General features: G+C 38.0%; 1 protein-coding gene across 3 annotated transcripts in view; it reads right to left on the minus strand.

Annotated features, from left to right (window-relative positions):
• Positions 1–729: 729 nt before the first annotated feature.
• Positions 730–19,650, minus strand: part of GABRA2 (gamma-aminobutyric acid type A receptor subunit alpha2) — a 204,027-nt gene continuing 185,106 nt past the window's right edge. For all 3 annotated transcript variants that reach the window (XM_056557356.1, XM_056557366.1, XM_056557375.1), the window contains 2 exons: positions 17,245–17,447; positions 730–7,612 (listed from right to left, as the gene is read on the minus strand). In XM_056557356.1, the coding sequence (XP_056413331.1) occupies positions 7,319–7,612; positions 17,245–17,447 (497 nt within the window). In that variant the 3' untranslated portion in view covers positions 730–7,318. The remainder of the gene's footprint in view (positions 7,613–17,244; positions 17,448–19,650) is intronic.

Below are 19,650 nucleotides of genomic sequence, written 5' to 3' on the forward strand. Positions count from 1 at the left end.
ATAGTGATGCTGAGGTCATATCACATGACCATTGCTAAATTTTGTCTATAGTGAAGCCAATATCATGTGGAAAGAAGTCTGCTGGTAAATATATTAGATTTATATCTATTTTCTGTAACATATTTCTGGTTGTTTAAAATACCAAACATCAAACTTCATTGTCTTTATACTTAGTTAAGGTAAATATGTATTCATCACTGTCTTTGTTTTCAGACAGACTTTGCTTCATCACAAGTGAGCAATTTGCTTTTGTCAATGTTCTGAACAAGGCCGAGATATGAATCATACTTTTAACAAAGTCAAACAATGGATTGAAGACTCTTCCTGTAAGGATATGCATTCAATTATTTATTCATATTTATAGATTGTTTTTGTGTTACTTTCTTAACATAATGATTATACAATTTTGTGAAACCTAAATAAGAAAATCTATGTTGTGTCTGATTCTTTTATCATGTCTGTCTGACCACAGAATACAACCGGGGAATCAAGTTACATATTATTCTCAAAAATGGACTGGAAGCAAACCTCAAGTTTATTAAATTGATTTTGATGAGTTTATATTAGATCTTTGCAACCTGCATTAGAAAATACATTTTCTCATATGTAGTCAAGAGCTCCAGTTGCTTCGGGTACTATTATACTAAAAAATGAATGAACCACCAAACTTTCTACATTTTTCTGAATAGTTTTCAAGGAAATATTTAACATTTCAAACCACTAAGGATATTTATAAAAGGCCTTTTTTTTTTGTTTAGTGACCTGTACCTGTACATTGTAAGACAAATTCTACAGGATTCTACATGAATAATGCGACCATGAATTCCTAGTGTACTTTTTTTGGTTTTGCTTCACAGAGTATCAGCATATTTGTATATATCATACATGTCCTCATCTTATTGACCATGTTGCAGAATAATCTACAAGCCTAGAAGTATATAAGATGAACTGTTACTGTGTGAAATTTCAGTCTCTGACCCATGTCTCCTTTACAATATATATGGCATAGGAACACCTGTCAGTGAATCAGAAATATTAAAAAAAGGGTATCAGAAATATCCAACAAAGCTACAAAATGTACGGTAATTAAAAAAAGAGCAGTTAAGTAGAATTTTTCAGAACAGGAGTCACATTTTTAACTTTAAATTACAGTAAACACAAAAAATTATTTCCTTAATATGTTTATTTACAAAAAGACAAAATGTAAGAAAAATACTGAAATGGCTTTGTTTCTTCTTCGCTGAAAAGAGATAGTGACAATCCTGTAGTCAGAACACAAAGATAAGTTAATCTGTTCTAGAAGAAAAAGAGAATTCCTAAACTTGCCTGTAAATAAAAGAAAAAAAGATTGGAGCAACTGGATATCATGTGGTGATATACTGAGTTTTTAGCCTCAAAACTGAAATGTTTTTTTTGGATTGGTTTATTGATATGTTCATTAGGTTTATAGATAAGTCCAACCTTTTTCTTGTTGCTCAGACATGTTAAAAGGTAAGGCTGATTAGGGTCTAGTACTTGGTAGCATGCACTACTCTTTGGCTCAGTACTCAGTCCAAAGGATGCGCTCCATAGACACTAAGGCAACATATCAGTTGTACTGCGTTTCATCCGGCTATAACTAATGAATAGAGAGGGTCTCAGAACTCCTGTGCATAACATTGTACCCCCTATTTAGAGGGTAGGGAATACGTGTCTGTTCTTAGAGGGTCTGACCGCTGGGACCTCCCCACAATCTCCTGCCCGGTGCCCTAGTGTTCTGAACATTTGTGTTCAGAGCACAGGCTCTTCTCTTGCTCAAAGCGGCTGTGGTCGACAAGTCCCCTCCATGCATCTCTATTGGAGAGCTAAAGATACAGCGCTCATGTATCTCCGGCTCTCCCATAAAGAGGCATAAAGGAGGTGTGGTAACAACAGCTTTGTGTGATGGTCAACAGTCTCCTTGCATGGAGAGGAGATCGCTACATGCACAAGTAGAGCTGGAACGCTGAGCAGGAGATTGCGGGGGTATATGGGATAAGATGTTATGTACTGGAATTCCCCTTTAACTTTTGATTTCATTACTACTCACAGTACTATTCTATGGTGGGGTTGATTTATTGTTGTGTGTGACATGAAACACATAGAACTACTGGAAGTGTTTTAAATGCTTACATCCCATTTTCTGGTCTAATCATTATATAGATAGATAGTCAAGGTTACTAAAATAAGGGCATTTCCAAAAATAAACATATTCAATGTTATGAAATACTAAGGCAGCACTGAGGTGTAACAATACTAAATTAGTGTTGAGGTGTACAGTAACATAATGCTAAGGTAAAGTTGACTTGTAACATAATACTAAGGTAGCGTTGAGGTGTAATACTAAGTTGGCATTGATTACAGGAAAGAAATAAACTGGTCAATTATTATGTGAACAGGCCATTCAAGAAGCAAAAATCAATTTAAAGTAACATTGATTATACATATGGAATATATACAGTTTTTTTTCTTATATACAGTATATGTTACTTTATACAAATATTTATAACAACATTAATGGTGTTACAACATTACTTTCATTTCTTAAATGTTAAATTTAGAATCCATCACTCCCACTTTTATACATACAAATGAAAATAGAGAATTAAACATTAACAATTATTTAAGCGTAATGAACCAAAATGACTGTATGTAAAAAGTCTACATTATACTTATGTACTTCAGTTCATGTAGCATGCATGTATGTGCTAGAGTATTATTGCTTGCCAGTAACTGTGTATATAATATTGCACACACCTCAATGGAAGATCCAGATTCATTTTAGCTGTTTCACTTTCAATTACACATAATAAAATATATATTTATTTCTATCATATGGATAAAGTGCTCTGCTTCACCTCGTCCCTTTTGTCTGAAAATTAACAATAACATTTAAATGAACCAAATAAAAACAATTAAAGGGGTTTTCCAGCAAAATTTTATGTATCCCCTATTCACAAGATAGGGGATCAGCAGCTGATCGCGGTTGGTCTCCGGAAATGGGTCCCCGGCTCTCAGTGAGGACCATGTGCCGTAGACAGCATGCATTCCATTCATTACTATGGTAGTGCTGTACTCTGGTCTCTTCAGCATTCCAATAGAAATGAACAGAGCGTGTGCCATCTATGGCACGTGCTCCTCACTGAGAGCCGTAGTTGCATACCGGAGATCATGGTAGGCAGCATGTGTTCCATTAAGTTCTATAGGAGTGCTGTACTCAGATCTCTTTGGCGTTCTCATAGAAATTAATGGAACGTGCAGCGTCTAAAGCACGTGCTCTTTACTGAGAGCTAAGGTCGCATACCAGAGATCGCGGGGGCTCCCAGCGGTCAGTCACAAACCCCAAATCTCCCCCCCCTACCATGTGTAGGGGATAAGTTAGTCTTCGCTGGCAAACCCTTTTAACAAGCAATCATAAAATAATGTCTAAAGCACTAAATGACAATAAACAAGATGATTTGACTTTAGAGGTATAATAACTTCAATATGTTGGGCCCCAATATCTGTCATAGGGCTCTACAACTACCATTAATCATTTATCATAATAGTTTCCCCATATGGGTCTTCTTAGTTTTCAGAGACTAGAAGCCTTGATGTGACTGTAAAATATGCACTTTCTATATTAACATCATTACTTAACAGCTGTTATATAGTACACACTAGCACCAGCAACACTTTTAATAACTATTGTAAAGCAAATATATCATAATCTAGCATTCCGGATAAAGCAACATACTGTAATTTTGTTTTGAAAGAAAAATTTATTAATAAAAAAGAAACATAACACACTAAGGAACTTAACATTATCATTGTTCCCAACCTGTCTAATAAACCAATTAAAGCTTTAATTCACTTTTCTTGCTCCTTCATTGCCTCTAGTATCAGGGCACTCTGTCTATGGCTGGTGACTCTGTTTTCCCTGAAGCTTCAGATCATAGCGCCGTTCACCAATCATTGGCCATGGTAGTACACCACATCGGCCAGTGATTGGCTGACCGATACTGTGACATCATGTCTACAGCTTTGGCTGGCTCAAGGAAGCAGATTGGCAGCGAAGACCGGACAGAGATAGGCTACCCTGATACCGGTGGCTACAAGGGAGCAGAAAAAGGTGAGTTACATTTTTTGTTGTTTTATTGGGCAGACTGGGGACAATCGTAAAATAATACATTTCACAGGAAACCGCCTTTTAATTTGTAAGGATGCCCTCACATATATGTGGAGATTTGGCTCAGTAAACTGGCCAAAACTAATGGGGCAACTGGCAACAACTGGCAAAGTGACTATGTCCAGTTGACTATGGTCCAGCTGCCAGTTATTTCTCCTGGCATTCGGATTGAAGTGTCGGGTAAAATAGAACTGAGCCGAATCACAGCACATATGTGATGACACCCTAACCAGTTTATTTATTGGCTTGTGATTCTAAATGTTTTTTTTGTTCTTATTTTACTAGGTAAAATTTTTAATTTTACATTTCATGTTACCATTCTTGAATCAACAACAGAAGGTCCAATGTAAACATTTCTATTCATAAATAAGGAAGTCAATTGGCAAGCACAGTATCCTGTAGTTTTTTTTTACATTTTCTTTAAATTGCCTAAACTTTATAGAATTTAGCATTTGCGACCTTGGTGTTGATACAAAGAAGATGGTTCAATTGATGAAAACAGGATGAATTGACAAGAATTTGTGATATAAGAATGTATGTACTCCTGATATTTCACTTTACATAATCTTTACATAGTCTTAACAGAACTACACCCCTGAAATGTTTCAAGAAAATGAAGTATTTCTCACAGCAAAGCATTGCAGTAACACATCTTTTGCTATACACATGTTTATTCCCTTTTGGAACTAAACCAAAAAAGGTTATAAAAAAACCACATTGGATATAATGTCACACCAAACTCCAAAAATGGGCTGGACAAAATTATTGGTACCCTTAACTTAATATTTGGTTGTACACCCTTTGGGGAAAAATAACTGAAATCAATCGGTTCCTATAACCATCAATAAGCTTCTTACACCTCTATGCCGGAATGTTGGACCACTCTTCCTTTTTAAACTGCTCCAGGTCTCTCTTATTGGAAGGGCGCCTTTTCCTAACAGGAATTTTAAGATCTCTCCACAGGTGTTCAATGGGATTTAGATCTGTACTCATTGCTGGCCACTTCAGAACTTTCCAGCGCTTTGTTGCCATCCATTTCTGGGTGCTTTGTGACGTCTGTTTGGGGCCATTGTTCTGCTGGAAGACCCAAGAGTCTTGAACTTAAACCCAGCTTTCTTACACTGAGCTGTACAGTGCTTCCTAAATCCATTGGTAATCCTCAGATTTCATGATGCCCTGCACACGTTCAAGGCACCCAGTGCCAGAGGCAGCAAAACAACCCCAAAAACATAATTGAACCTCCACATATTTTACTGTAGGTGCTGTGTTCTTTTCCTTGTAGGCCTCATTCTGTTTTAGGTAAACTGTAGAATGAAGTGCTTTACCAAAAAGCTCTATCTTGGTCTCATCTGTCCACAAGACGTTTTCCTAGAAGGATTTTGGCTTACTCAAGTTCATTTTGGCAAAATGTAGTCTTGCTTTTTTATGTCTCTGTGTCAGCAGTGGGACCCTCCTGGATCTCCTAGTGTTTAATTTCATTTAAATGTCGAAGGATAGTTTGCTCCGACACTGATGCTCCCTGAGCCTGCAGGACAGCTTGAATATCTTTGGAACTTGTTTGGGGCTGCTTATCCACCATCAGAACTATCCTGCATTGACACCTTTAATCAATTTTTCTCTTCCGTCCATGCCCAGGAAGATTAGCTACAGTGCCATGGGTTGCAAACTTCTTGATAATGTTGCGCACTGTGGACAAAGGCAAATCTAGATCTCTGGATATGGACTTGTAACCTTGAGATTGTTGATATTTTTCCACAATATTGGTTCTCAAGTCCTCAGACAGTTCCCTTCTCCTCTTTGTGTTGTCTATGCTTAGTGTCACACACACAGATACAAAATGCAAAGACTAAGTGAACTGCTCTCCTTTTTATCTGCTTTCAGGTGTGATTTTTATATTGCCCACACCTGTTACTTGCCCAAGGTGAGTTTAAAGAAGCATCACATGCTTATTTTTCCACAATTTTGAAAGGGTGCCAATAATTTTGTCCAGCCCATCTTTGGAGTTTGGTTTGACATTATGTCCAATTTGCTTTTTTTCCTCCCTTTTTTTGGTTTAGTTCCAATACAAACAAAGGGAATAACCATGTGCATAGCAAAACATGTGTTATTGCAATCCTTTTCTGTGAGAAATACTTCATTTTCTTGAAAATTTTCAGGGGTGCCAACATCTACGGCCATGACTGTATATGTCCCATCAATATATATACACAAAGGTTGTATGAACTATCCTCAATTTAATGAAATTATTGTGTATCCTTCCTGGGATTTGTGAACCCTCCTGCTACCACAGAGAAAGCACTGGTGTAAACAAGTCAGTTATAATGTCCATTTGGACTCAACTTTGGGATAACAATATATAAAAAGAAATAAAATAGCTTTGTACAATATTACAGCGATACTATTAGCTATGAATATTTCCATACACAATGCTGTAATTTACACAGTTGCTCTGAATTACACTTTATATTAAAAGAAAATGGCAATTGATCAGACACAGAACTGTAGTGCAATTCTAGTGAACAAGAAGAACAAGTGCCGCAAAGGTTTCAATGTTTCTGACACAAATTTCCCTGATCAATTTGTTAAACGCCACAACACAAAGTTACTAAAATGGAATAATTCCTTCTAGTATAGGGTTAAAGAAAAAATTGACCTTAAGAATGTGACATAGGAATGTAGTTTTAATCATTTCTGTGAAATGCATGTTACACCTAAAGTATGGAATCAGGAAGGGCTTTTAGTACATAAGCACATTGCATTATCATATAAAAGATTAACATCGTATTTAACAAAATAGGATCCCCATAAGGAAAATGAAAAAATTGTCTCAGTAAAACGTGTTCTCTGTTAACAAGCATTCTTTTTGTTTTCCCCATACATTGCAGTTACACCATAATCCAAAGTGAAAATACTTTGCGGTCAAAAAGAAATTTTCCTTTTTTTTTAATATATATATCAGGAGTGCTACAGTATCTACTCAAGGCTCATTCTAGTTAACAGAGTCACCTCCCACCTCTTCTTAGATAGGAGGTGCTTACTGTACATGTCAATTCACAAGTTATTCGTCATACATACTAAAACAATCTATCTGAGTCTGAGAATGCCAGTACCGCTTTAGCATACAAAGGGCCTTTACTTTGAAAGGACAAGCCCTTCTATGGCAAGTTCCCTGTTCAGATAAGTGGCCCAATATACCAGGTTAAATGTACCAAATAAAAGTGGAAACACTATCCTAGACATTCTGTCAATTTTACTAACACTGTTGAATGTTTTCTTTGCTTCTTGTGGTTTTGCTTTGTTGGCATCTGCTGTTGCACTTTTTGATATCGTTGGGAGGGCGGAATCCTTAGTGATGTTTGGGGCATAGTTTGCCACAGCAACGGCATAGGCATTATTCTTCTTAATTACAGATGCCTTTTCCTTTTTCTAAAACAAGAGAAAAATAATTTAAAACATTGTTAGTTGTTCTGTCCAAAAAAAAAAAAAAAAGCAAAAGCCAAAGAAATTACAAAGTAAATGAAAACAAAAATGGAAAAAGAAAATTAGGTTTTGGTCTAGAATATGTAAATCTACACTGCAGTTTGTTTAAATAAATGATATTAAATATTTACATTCAAGCTAAACAAACAGTATGACTACAAGAAGTACATACAATAAATGTATTGTAGCCATTAATTTAAGAAAGAAAGAATATGGAAAAAAGACAAAATCTATTATGGCTTTAGATACAATAGGTCCATAGAGTAAAGTTGCAAGATCTTTATAAACGTAGGGTTAAAGAATGCCAATTCTTTTTGTTCTTTCACAGCACCAGGCAAAACAATATTCTTTCAATTTTTTTTCATTTATTTTTGTTTTTATTTTTATTATTTTTCATTATTTGTATTCTCTCTCAGTATTACATATTTTATATATATCTTATATATAGCTATTTATATCCTTATTGCAATAAGTTGCATGCATAAATACAAAATTTGCATTGTGTATGTAACCAGTGTTACAATCAACTGGTGCCAGAAAGTTGAACAGATGTGTAAATCACTTCTATTAAAAAATGTTAATACTTCCAGTACTTATTAGCTGCTGAATACTACACACAAAATTGTTTTCTTTTTGGAACACATAGCTCTCTGCTGACATCATGACCACAGTGCTCTCTGCTGCTGACATCTCTGTCCATTTTAGGAACTGTCCAGAGCAGCATATGTTTTCTATGGGGATTTTCTCCTACTCTGCACAGTTCTTTAAACAGACAGAGATGTCAGCAGAGAGCACTGTGGTCATGATGTAAGCAGAGAGCTCTGTGTTCCAAAAAGAAAATAATTTCCTCTGTAGTATTCAGCAGCTAATAAGTACTAGAAGTATTAAGATTTTTTAATAGAAGTAATTTACAAATCTGTTTAACTTTCTGGTACCAGTTGATAAAAAAAAAAAAAAAAAAGTTTTCCACCGGAGTGCCCCTTTAATATAAATAGACCTCAACTCTATACTACTCTTTGGGTGGACAACTAACCGCAATCCAATTCAACCCTGTTCACATTTGGACTAACAGCGATTCAAATAAAAACTCTTTTTGCTTGGAGAGTGCGCGCTTCTGAAAGTAAGCTGACATCACACTCCACTAACAGGAGACGGCTGCACAGACCACATTACACATGCCGCTGCCAGGAATGAAAGGAGTATGGGACTACTGCCAGAGGAGCGGTGAGTGGCACACAGTGCCATAGACGATCTATTTCTCCCGCTACTATTCCTTTATGTACACTTGTGTGTTCCTCTGTTTGTCAATCCAGTCCGGACTAGGAGTGGTGGTCCATCTGTAGTTATGGAGCTGACAGCGGAAATCTGTGCTGGAAATTAGCCGTCACTGTTCTGCCACTAATTAGACATGGAACAGTGAGTGACACCTGTTGCCATTATTATTGATATTGTGGAGTGATGTTTGACTTATGTTTTAATATTTAGCTTTTAATATATAGAGCTAAATTGCTTGATATTGGCTATTTATATTTACCGATGACCAGTTGGTTTACATACTGGACATTAGATCACAGGTCCATTATTTAAATCTTAATAATGGTTATATGAATACACATATTAGAGCCATATTTTATTCAGGGTTGCTATTGTTATATATTGTAAGTCTTGCCACAAGGGCGCTATGGCTAGACTATTTTTTATGTATTTTCAATTTTGCTATTTTATGGTTAGTTTTCCTTTTAATTAATTAAATATTCTTTTGATTAAATCTTTTTATAGTTTTTTAATAGTTTTTATTGTGTTTATCTGGTGGCAGACTGAGGATGGGTAATTTTAGTATTTTTTCAGTATTTATTTACACTCTTTGGGATATAAGTGTATATACAGTTAACCTTGCCAGATTTTTTGTTATGAGCTGCACAAGCAATTAATTATTTTGTATATAAAAAAAATTGTCTATGTATATTTATATTAAATTTACATAAACACATATTAGTTATAGATTATGTTGCTAAAATGTTTTTTCTTTAAAGGCATACTAAAGGCAATACACAGGCTTTATCCAGTGTACATACTTATCCTCCTTATCCCTCTCCCTACATTCATCTCCTTGTTATCTTGTCACCCCTGCTACAACAACACAATCCTGTATCTGTTACTGGACCTGTATGACAAGATTCTTTAGGCCTGCAACCTATTGGACACCACATGAGTCCATCTCATGTGGTGTGATGCAGTGATGTCACAAATGTAGTATCATTACTTTGGGGGGCAACTTTGTGGGGACATAAAAGGAGTATTGCCAATAAAGGGGCCTAACAGGAGAGCACTATTACTTTGTAGGGTATGGCTTTGTAGAAGAACAAAATGGAGCACTATTATTGTGAGGCACCATAAGGGGGAATTATTTTGTGGTAGGCACAGAGAGAATTATACCTGGGTGAGGGACACAATTACTTTATAGGAGACAAAATGGGCACAATGGGTGGACACTGTTACTCTGTGAACGGCACTGTGAGTAGTAGCAGGATAGAGAGTTTCTAGGCAGAGATGCTTATGGCTAACAAATATCTTTATTGTGGTCTGGACTAGAGATGAACGAATCGAATCGGACGAAGACGAATTGTTCCGGATTTCATGAAGAATTCGATTGAGACCGAGTGAATTTTTTTTCACTTTGCTTTTTTTAGCCCTATTTATTTTATTTTTTTGGGCATGATGGCGCTTCCTTCAATTCCGGATCACTGCTGTCTGGTATCGGGGGAAATACGGGCGGTGATCATACAGCTCAGCCGGGAGAAGGTGGTGACTCTTTGTTCTATATCTGTTTTTCTTTGTTTTTGTATTTTTGTGTAGTTGGGGTCAGATGCCATTTGGTCCAATTTTTTCAAGTCAAGTCAAAGCAAGTGTGCTGATATGGTGACAGGAGATTAGTAAAATAAAGTTAGGTATTGAGGATGCTAGCTACAGCTATAGTGCCAGTCTAGCAGTAAACATTGGTAATGTAGCTATAGGTTGATTTTATGCTCTTCAAATGAATATTTGCTACCTGTCATTGCCTGTAACTGGACAAATGCCCTTTATAATATGACCCGTTTATTTGTTGTTTATATGTTATCTGCATAGAATTCAATAAAATATAAATGTATAAATAAATAGAAAATGATTTAATAATATGTCTTTGAAGAAGCCATGGGAACCGATGTGGATACAATGCTATATGTGGTATATTTAGGTCGATTGCCAAAACCATGAGCTCCAGTTAGATTAATGTCCAGTAGACTACCGATTTGGTTTATTGCACAAGTTTCTGAAAATGCAGCATTGTAATACCTGCAGCTAGGAAAGACAGAGATAGTAGGAGAAGAACTAACTGCAGTGTAATGGACAAGCCAAACAAACATGGGTGTTTTATATTGGGTTCCTGATGGCGGCTTTATGATAAAGTGCTATTCCTGCCCCTATACGCTTATCTCCTATATTATGGAGAAGTGTTTGTGGGCTGGAGTACCTCTTAATAAAGCTAATGGCCCCAATACAGAAACTGGCAAGGGGAAGAGACAACCCAACAATCAGGATAGGATATTATTAGAAAAAAGGTAAACCCTGTTTTGGCATATGGTCAGATTGAGATAAAGCGTCAAATTTTTTCATGTTATCTGAGGGTAAAATTGTGCTGCGGAGAATAAGGGTAAAGGAGACTCCATAAGACTTATATAAAGGGCTAAAAGATATAGAGAACTTCGAGGTTTATGTCAGATAAGGAAAATGGACATTTGCTGTGGTGTCCAAATGCGAAGGCAAGGTGGGGGCGAGAAGGAAGAGGGGTAAATAGTCTCTTAGATCAATAGTTTAACTCTGACGTTTATTGGTAAAGGAGACCTATGGGCCCTACTACATTTGGGCCTTTATGATATTACATGTAACCCAACACTTTTTCTGAAATAAGTGCAAGGATTGAGGTAGATCGGGTTGAAATTTTGCAAAAGCATTAGAACCTCTAGGAAAAAGGTTTAGGTGGGAGATTTATCAAAATATGTGCATAGGAAATGTGGTGCAGATGCCCACAGAACCAATCAGATTGCTTCATTTTTTTAATTAAAGAGGTAATTTGGTTGCTATGGGCAACTGCACTCATTTTCCTCTGCACAGGTTTTAATTCACAGACCCCTTCTCTCTAGGTCTTTTACAATGACAGAATTTGCTACGTTAACTGCTCTTGTTAAGGTCCTGATAGGAGGTCAATTATTTATAAAGTTTAAATCATAAATTGGTGGGCACAGTTTGCAGCGCAACCTGCTTCATGAGCTGGTAAGGATCAGCGGATTTGCCACCATGTTGTTGGATCAGGGTTTCCCGGTGGGGCAATTGTTACCAAAGGTTTGCTTGTTGAACGATTAACCTGCATCCCGAGTCCTCAAGGACGTGGGGCGTTTGCATACGCCCGTGGGAATTCCGGTCCCCGAGGCTAGCCGGTTGGGGACCGGGATGCCTGCTGGAATCATTCAGCAGGCATCCCGTCACATCGCCATGTCTGCGATCGCAGAAAATCGCATGTCAATTCAGACATGCGACTTTCTGCTATTCCGGGCTGATCGGGTCTCTGGTGACCCGTTCACCCGGAAAATAGGTATGATCTGAGCTGTCAGTGACAGCCCCGATCATCCTGAGGGATAGGAGCGAGGTCGCAGTGCTGTGATCTCCTCCTATCCCCTGCCATTGGTCAGAACTGAATTCTGACCAATGGCAGCGCAGGACAGTGGGTTGTCATGGAAACCCCCGCTCTGCCCACCCCTGGATGTCGGGCAGAACGGGGGGAGAAGATGGAGGCCAGTACCTGGAGGAGAAGATGCGTGGGAACCGCCGATCGTCGCTGGAGACTGCGGAGATCACGGCGCAGGTAGGGAAGCGACGGTGGGGGGGGGGGGGAGGAAAGTTGCAGTAAAGCGATCTTTACTGTGGCAACCACTAGGAAGGCCGAACTGCAACTCCCAGCATGGCCAGACAGCCAAAGGCTGTCTGGGCATGCTGGGAGTTGTAGTTTTGCAACATCTGGAGGGTCACAGTTTGGAGACCACTGCTACAGTGGTGCCCAAACGGTAGCCCTCCAGATGTTGCCAAACTACAGCTCTCAGCATACCTAGACTGCACAAGCATGCTGGGAGTTGTAGTTCTGTAACATCTGTCCCTTCAGATTTTGCAATTTTCATGAAATTTTTTAAAATTGCTGCTCTACTTTGAAGCCCTCAAATTTTTTCAAAAAGTTAAAATATGTCCATTTTATGATGCCAGCATAAAGTGGACATATAGTTTTTGTGAATAAAAATAAAATGTATTTGGAATATCCCTTTTCCTGACAAGCAGAGAGCTTCAAAGTTAGAAAAATGCTACATTTTCAAAATTTTCATGAAAAAAAAAAGGATGCAAGTAACGCCGAAAATTTACCACCAAAATAAAGTAGAATATGTCACGAAAAAACAGTCTCAGAATCAGAATATTCAGTAAAAGCGTTTGAGTTATTAATGCGTAAAGTGACGGTGGTCAGAATTGCGAAAAAGGGCTCAGTCCTTAAGGTGAAAAAGGGCTGCGTCCTTAAGGGGTTAAAACCCTACGTGATCTGGGTTCAGACTGGAGGAATTCAGGAAATTTTGCTCTTTATTAGTGATGAGCGGCATAGGCCATATTTGTGATATATTTGCTAAATTCGCATATTCGTAATATTCACGTTTTATTTTCGCATATGCAAAATATTTTAATATGTGAACATTAGCATATAAAAATTAGCATATGCGGAAATTCGTATACGCGAAAATTAGCATATGCTTGTTTTCGCATATGCAAAAATTCACACACCAGTCTCACACAGTAGTATTAGAGCGTTCTTTACACCACACAAGCTGGAAGCAGAGAGGGGTGATCACTGTGATGTGTACTGTGAAAAAAAAAAAATATATATATATATATATATATATATATATTTGTAATTGCGAATATATAGTGCTATATTTGCGAATATTCGCGAATTTGCGAATATGCGATATTCTCGAATAAAATTTGCATTGCAAATATTCGCGAGCAACACTACTATTTATATGGAGATTTTTCTAGCAAACAATGACCGAAAAATTGCGGCCTATTTTTTATGCAAACTGTGCCCCCCAATTTATGATTTAAACTTTATAAATAATTGACCTCCTATCAGGATCTTAACAATAGCAGTTAGCGTAGCAAATTCTGTCATTGTAAAAGACCTAGAGGGAAGGGGTCTGTGAATTAAAACCTGCGCAGAGGAAAATGGGTGCAGTTGCCCATAGTAACCAAATTATCTCTTTAATTTAAAAAATGAAGCAATCTGATTGGTTCTATGGGCATCTGCACCACATTTCCTATGCACAGATTTTGATAAATCTCCCACCTAAACCTTTTTCCTAGAGGTTCTAATGCTTTTGCAAAATTTCAACCCGATCTACCTCAATCCTTGCACTTACTGCAGGAAAATGTTGGGCTATATGTGATATCATAAAGGCCCCAATGTAGTAGGGCCCATAGGTCTCCTTTACCAATTAACAACAGAGTTAAACTATTCATCTAAGAGACTATTTACCCATCTTCCTCTTCACAAACCCTCTTCCTCCTTGCCCCGACCTTGCCTTCGCATTTGGACACCACTGCAAATGTCCATTTTCCTTATCTGACATAAACCTTGGAGTTCTCTGTATCTTTTAGCCCTTTATATAAGTCTTATGGAGTCTCCTTTACCCTTATTCTCCGCAGCACAATTTCACCCTCAGATAACATGAAAAAATTTGACTATTTATCCCAATCAGACCATATGCCAAAACAGGGTTTATCTTCTTTTATTAATATGCTATCCTGATCGCGGGATTTTCTCTTCCCCTTGCCAGTTTCTGTATTGGGGCCATTAACTTTATTAAGAGGTACTCCAGCCCACAAACACTTCTCTATAATACAGGAGATAAGCGTATAGGGGCAGGAATAGCACTTTAACGTAAAGCCGCCATTATAAACCCAATATAAAACACCCCTGTTTGTTTGGCTCGTCCATTACACTGCAGTTAGTTCTTCTCCTACTATCTCTCTATTTTCTAGCTGCACTTATTACAATGCTGCATTTTCAGAAATTTGTGCAATAAACCAAATCGGTTGTCTAATCGACACTAATCTAACTGGAGCTCATGGTTGTGGCAATCGACCTAAATATACCACATATAGCATTGTATCCACATTGGTGCCCATGGCTTCTTCAAAGACTTATTATAAAAATAAAAATAAAATGTTATTCTTTTTTTTACATTTATATTTTATTGAATTTTATGCAGATAACATATAAACAACACATAAACGGGTCATATAATAAAGAGAATTTGTCCAGTTACAGGCAATGACAGGTAGCAAATATTCAGTTGAAGAGCATAAAATCAACCTGTAGCTACATTACCAATGGTTACTTCTAGACAGGCAATATAGCTGTAGCTAGCATCCTCAATACCTAACTTTATTTTACTAATTTCCTGTCACCATATCAGCACACTTGCTTTGACTTGAAAAAAATTGGACCAAATGGCAACTGTCCCCAACTACACAAAAATACAAAAACAAAGCAAAACAGATATAGAACAAAGAGTCACCACCTTCTCGTGGCTAAGCTGTATGATCACCGCCCGTTTATCCCCTGGTTCCACACAACAGCGATCCTGAAGAGAAGGAAGCGCCATCATGCCCAAAAAATTTTTATTAAATAAATGGAGCTAAAAAAGTAAAGTGAAAAAATAATAATAATAATCATGATTTAGAACGAAAACTAGAAAAAAAATATTATGAAATACACTCCTCATTAATTTTTATTATTGAACACTGAATTTTCTGGTCCCTGCCTGCTACCGAAAATTGAAAAACAAAAAATAAAAAATGTTAATGTTCATTTCAAACAGGGATACATTTATGTGGTTGGGCTGGGACCTAAATATGTAGCCGAAAATAATAAAAATGTAGAAAGGGGCCATTTAAACGTAAAAATTATATATTATTTATAATTAATTTGATTTTTGTTTTGTTATTAGTAATGTATTTTAATATTGTGTTAAAGTGTGTGTGTTTCACTTTTGTTTTATACATTTTTTACATTTATTACGTAGTACTACTACTCCCAGCATGGAACTGACTGTACTTTAATGGGAGCTGTAGTACCTGTACTAATAGACAGATCACCCTGGGTGTCACTCCTTACACCTGATGCGATTGTCCTTTCTATTGCAGAGATGAAGCGTCTTTCTCCAGCGCTGGCATCTCTGTACTATACTCTGAAGAATAAATTAGCCAGCACTAGTGATTCCAAACTATTGTAAAAACCTGGCTTGCAGGTGCAGGCTGCTCGGCTAAATATATAGATAGAACATGAAAAGCTATACAGCTGTAATGCAATAAATGAAGATCCACGGTCCACGCTATTTGGCGCCAAATTTGCAAGCTAAGTACCTCATAATTTCATAGTTTCATATCTTCATTTATTGCATTACAGCTGTATAGCTTTTCATGTTCTATCTATATACTCATGTTTTATCTATATACTCATGTTTCATCTATATCTTTGTGCTAGTAGTGTGCTGCTGTATTCTCCTGTTGCTGTACTATACTCTGGCCGTCCAGAGATGTGAATAGAATTCACATCACTTATTCATATTTCCCATAGTGAGCTGTGATTAACCAGATGGGTCCAACCAATCACAGCTCTATGCGGGAAATATGAATAATAGGTATATATATGGCATATACTCATACTACAGTGGGACCAGAGAAGAGCGGCCAGCCGCTCGCATCTATACATTATGCAGGATGATCGCATCGGGTGTCAGAAGTTACACCCGCTGCGATCTGTCTATTAATGCAGGTACTACAGCTCCCAGCATGGAGCAGAGTGTGCTCCATGTTGGGAGCAGTAGTACCTGCAGTTGAGGACAAATCACAGCAGGTGTTACTCCTGACACCCGATGCGATCGTCCTATCTAGATGCGAGAGAGCCGCTCGCATCTATACACTATACAGGACGATCTCAGTGGGTATCAGGAGTGACACCCGGGGCGATCTGTCTATTTCCACAGGTACTACTACTCCCATCATGGAATAGTCTGTTCCATGCTGAGAGTAATAGTACTACCTAAAAATAAAATTTAAAATTTGAAAAAAAAGTGAAAAACACACACACACTTTATTAAAATACATTACTGATAAAAATTTATTCGGATCAAATACATTTTATTTTTATTTTTAATTCGGAGAATCGGCCAAATCGAATTTTTCAAAAATTCACTCATCTCTAGTCTGGACCCAGATAGGGAAGAAAAGAAAACATTGACTACAATTAAAAATATTATTTCACCAGTTAGTCATTGGATTTAACTATACAGTATATACTTTTGTATAGAACTGGTATAGTATCTGATCACTGCCTGATGACTTTTATTTAAATGTTTACTAACATACATAAACCCTAGTATTGCTGCTGAGTATGGATCAATGTAACCATGGATATTAATTTCCACAGCAAAAAATGTTCTTACCTTATCATTGACAACACTTTTTCCATCCCAAGCCCATCCTCTTTTTGTAAAATAGTTAACAGTGGCAAATTCAATCAAAGCTGAGAAGACAAATGCATAACAGACCGCAATGAACCAGTCCATAGCTGTAGCATAAGCTACTTTTGGCAAGGAGTTTCTAGCACTGATACTGAGTGTTGTCATGGTCAAAACAGTTGTGACACCTAAAAGCAAAACAAAAGAATCAATCAACAACTTTACTTAATATTTATAACATGTTCTTGTTTCCATCTAAGATTGACAACAGATCATTAAAATCTTCTACTATTGAAAAGTTTGAGTTGCTTACCAAAGAATTAAAAGAAACAGTTGGGTAGCCCACTGGAACATTCAAATGTGCCCATTCTGCCACTGTTTGGCCATGTGAATGTTTCCTTACAGTAAGCAATCCCTGTCTGTGATGATAGTGAAACCATCTTCCTTCTAAACACAGAGGACGTACCCTTGTCATGGGTACCCGCCTAATTATAAGAAGATCCCTAGAAAGATCTTTGTACAGTCTATATATATATATATATATATATATATATATATATATATATATATATATATATCAACAAAAGAATGCAGCATGCAGCAGCACACTGCCAGCACAAGGATATAGGTGAAACATGAATATGCAGTTAAAACATGGAGAGCTATACAGCTATGTTGTAATAGATGCAAATGTGAAACTATGAAATAGTGAGGCACTTAGCTCGCAAATTTGTCTCCGCCGGCGGTCAAATAGCTTGGACCGTCCCACCGCGATAAGGTGGCCTCATTGGGACGGACCCTACACTGTGAATATGCCTCTGTGTGAACAGTTCAGTAAGCATGGCAGGATCTGGAACATCCAAGACACCTTATATATACACCTGATAGAGGTGGGTGGGGTGCAAGGCCAACATGGAGGTAGCCACTCTCCCGTATGTGCAATACAGACAAAAAATAAGTCAGCCAGCACATTAGTTGATACCAAACTATTATATGGACCTGGCCTGCAGGTGCACGCTACTAGGCTAGATATACAGCAACAAAAGAATGCAGCAGCACACTGCCAGCACAAGGATATAGGCAAAACATGAATATGCAGTTAAAACATGGAGAGCTATACAGCTATGGTGTAATAGATGCAAATGTGAAACAATGAAATAGTGAGGCACTTAGCTCGCAAATTTGTCTCTGCCGGCGGTCAAATAGCTTGGACCGTCCCACCGTGATAAGGTGGCCTCATTGGGACGGACCCTACACTGTGAATATGCCTCTGTGTGAACAGTTCAGTAAGCATGGCAGGGTCTGGAACATCCAAGACACCTTATATACACACCTGATAGAGGTGGGTGGGGTGCAAGGCCAACATGGAGGTAGCCACTCCCCCATATGTGCAATACAGACAAAGAATAAGTCAGCCAGAACTTTAGTTGATACCAAACTATTATATGGACCTGGCCTGCAGGTGCACGCTACTAGGCTAGACGGACCCTTGGGACGGACCCTACACTGTGAATATGCCTCTGTGTGAACTGTTCACACAGAGTCATATTCACAGTGTAGGGTCCATCCCAATGAGGCCACCTTATCGCGGTGGGACGGTCCAAGCTATTTGACCGCCCGCGGAGACAAATTTGCGAGCTAAGTGCCTCACTATTTCATTGTTTCACATATGCATCTATTACACCATAGCTGTATAGCTCTCCATGTTTTAACTGCATATTCATGTTTCACCTATATCCTTGTGCTGGCAGTGTGCTAATGCATTCTTTTGTTGCTGTATATCTAGCCTAGTAGCGTGCACCTGCAGGCCAGGTCCATATAATAGTTTGGTATCAACTAAAGTTCTGGCTGACTTATTCTTTGTCTGTATTGGACATACGGGGGGTGGCTACCTCCATGTTGGCCTTGCACCCCACCCACCTCTATCAGGTGTGTATATAAGGTGTCTTGGATGTTCCAGACCCTGCCATGCTTACTGAACTGTTCAGACAGAGGCATATTCACAGTGTAGGGTCCGTCCCAATGAGGCCACCTTAACGAGGTGGGACAGTCCAAGCTATTTGACCGCCGGCGGAGACAAATTTGCGAGCTAAGTACCTCACTATTTCATAGTTTCACATTTGCATCTATTACACCATAGCTGTATAGCTCTCCATGTATTAACTGCATATTCATGTTTCACCTATATCCTTTTGCTGGCAGTGTGCTGCTGCATTCTTTTGTTGCTGTATATCTAGCCTAGTAGCGTACACCTGCAGGCCAGGTCCATATAATAGTTTGGTATCAACTAAAGTGCTGGCTGACTTATTCTTTGTCTGTATTGCACATACGGGGGAGTGGCTACCTCCATGTTGGCCTTGCACCCCACCCACCTCTATCAGGTGTGTATAT

This window comes from Hyla sarda, chromosome 1, assembly GCF_029499605.1.
Source record: "Hyla sarda isolate aHylSar1 chromosome 1, aHylSar1.hap1, whole genome shotgun sequence".
Taxonomy (NCBI): domain Eukaryota; kingdom Metazoa; phylum Chordata; class Amphibia; order Anura; family Hylidae; genus Hyla; species Hyla sarda.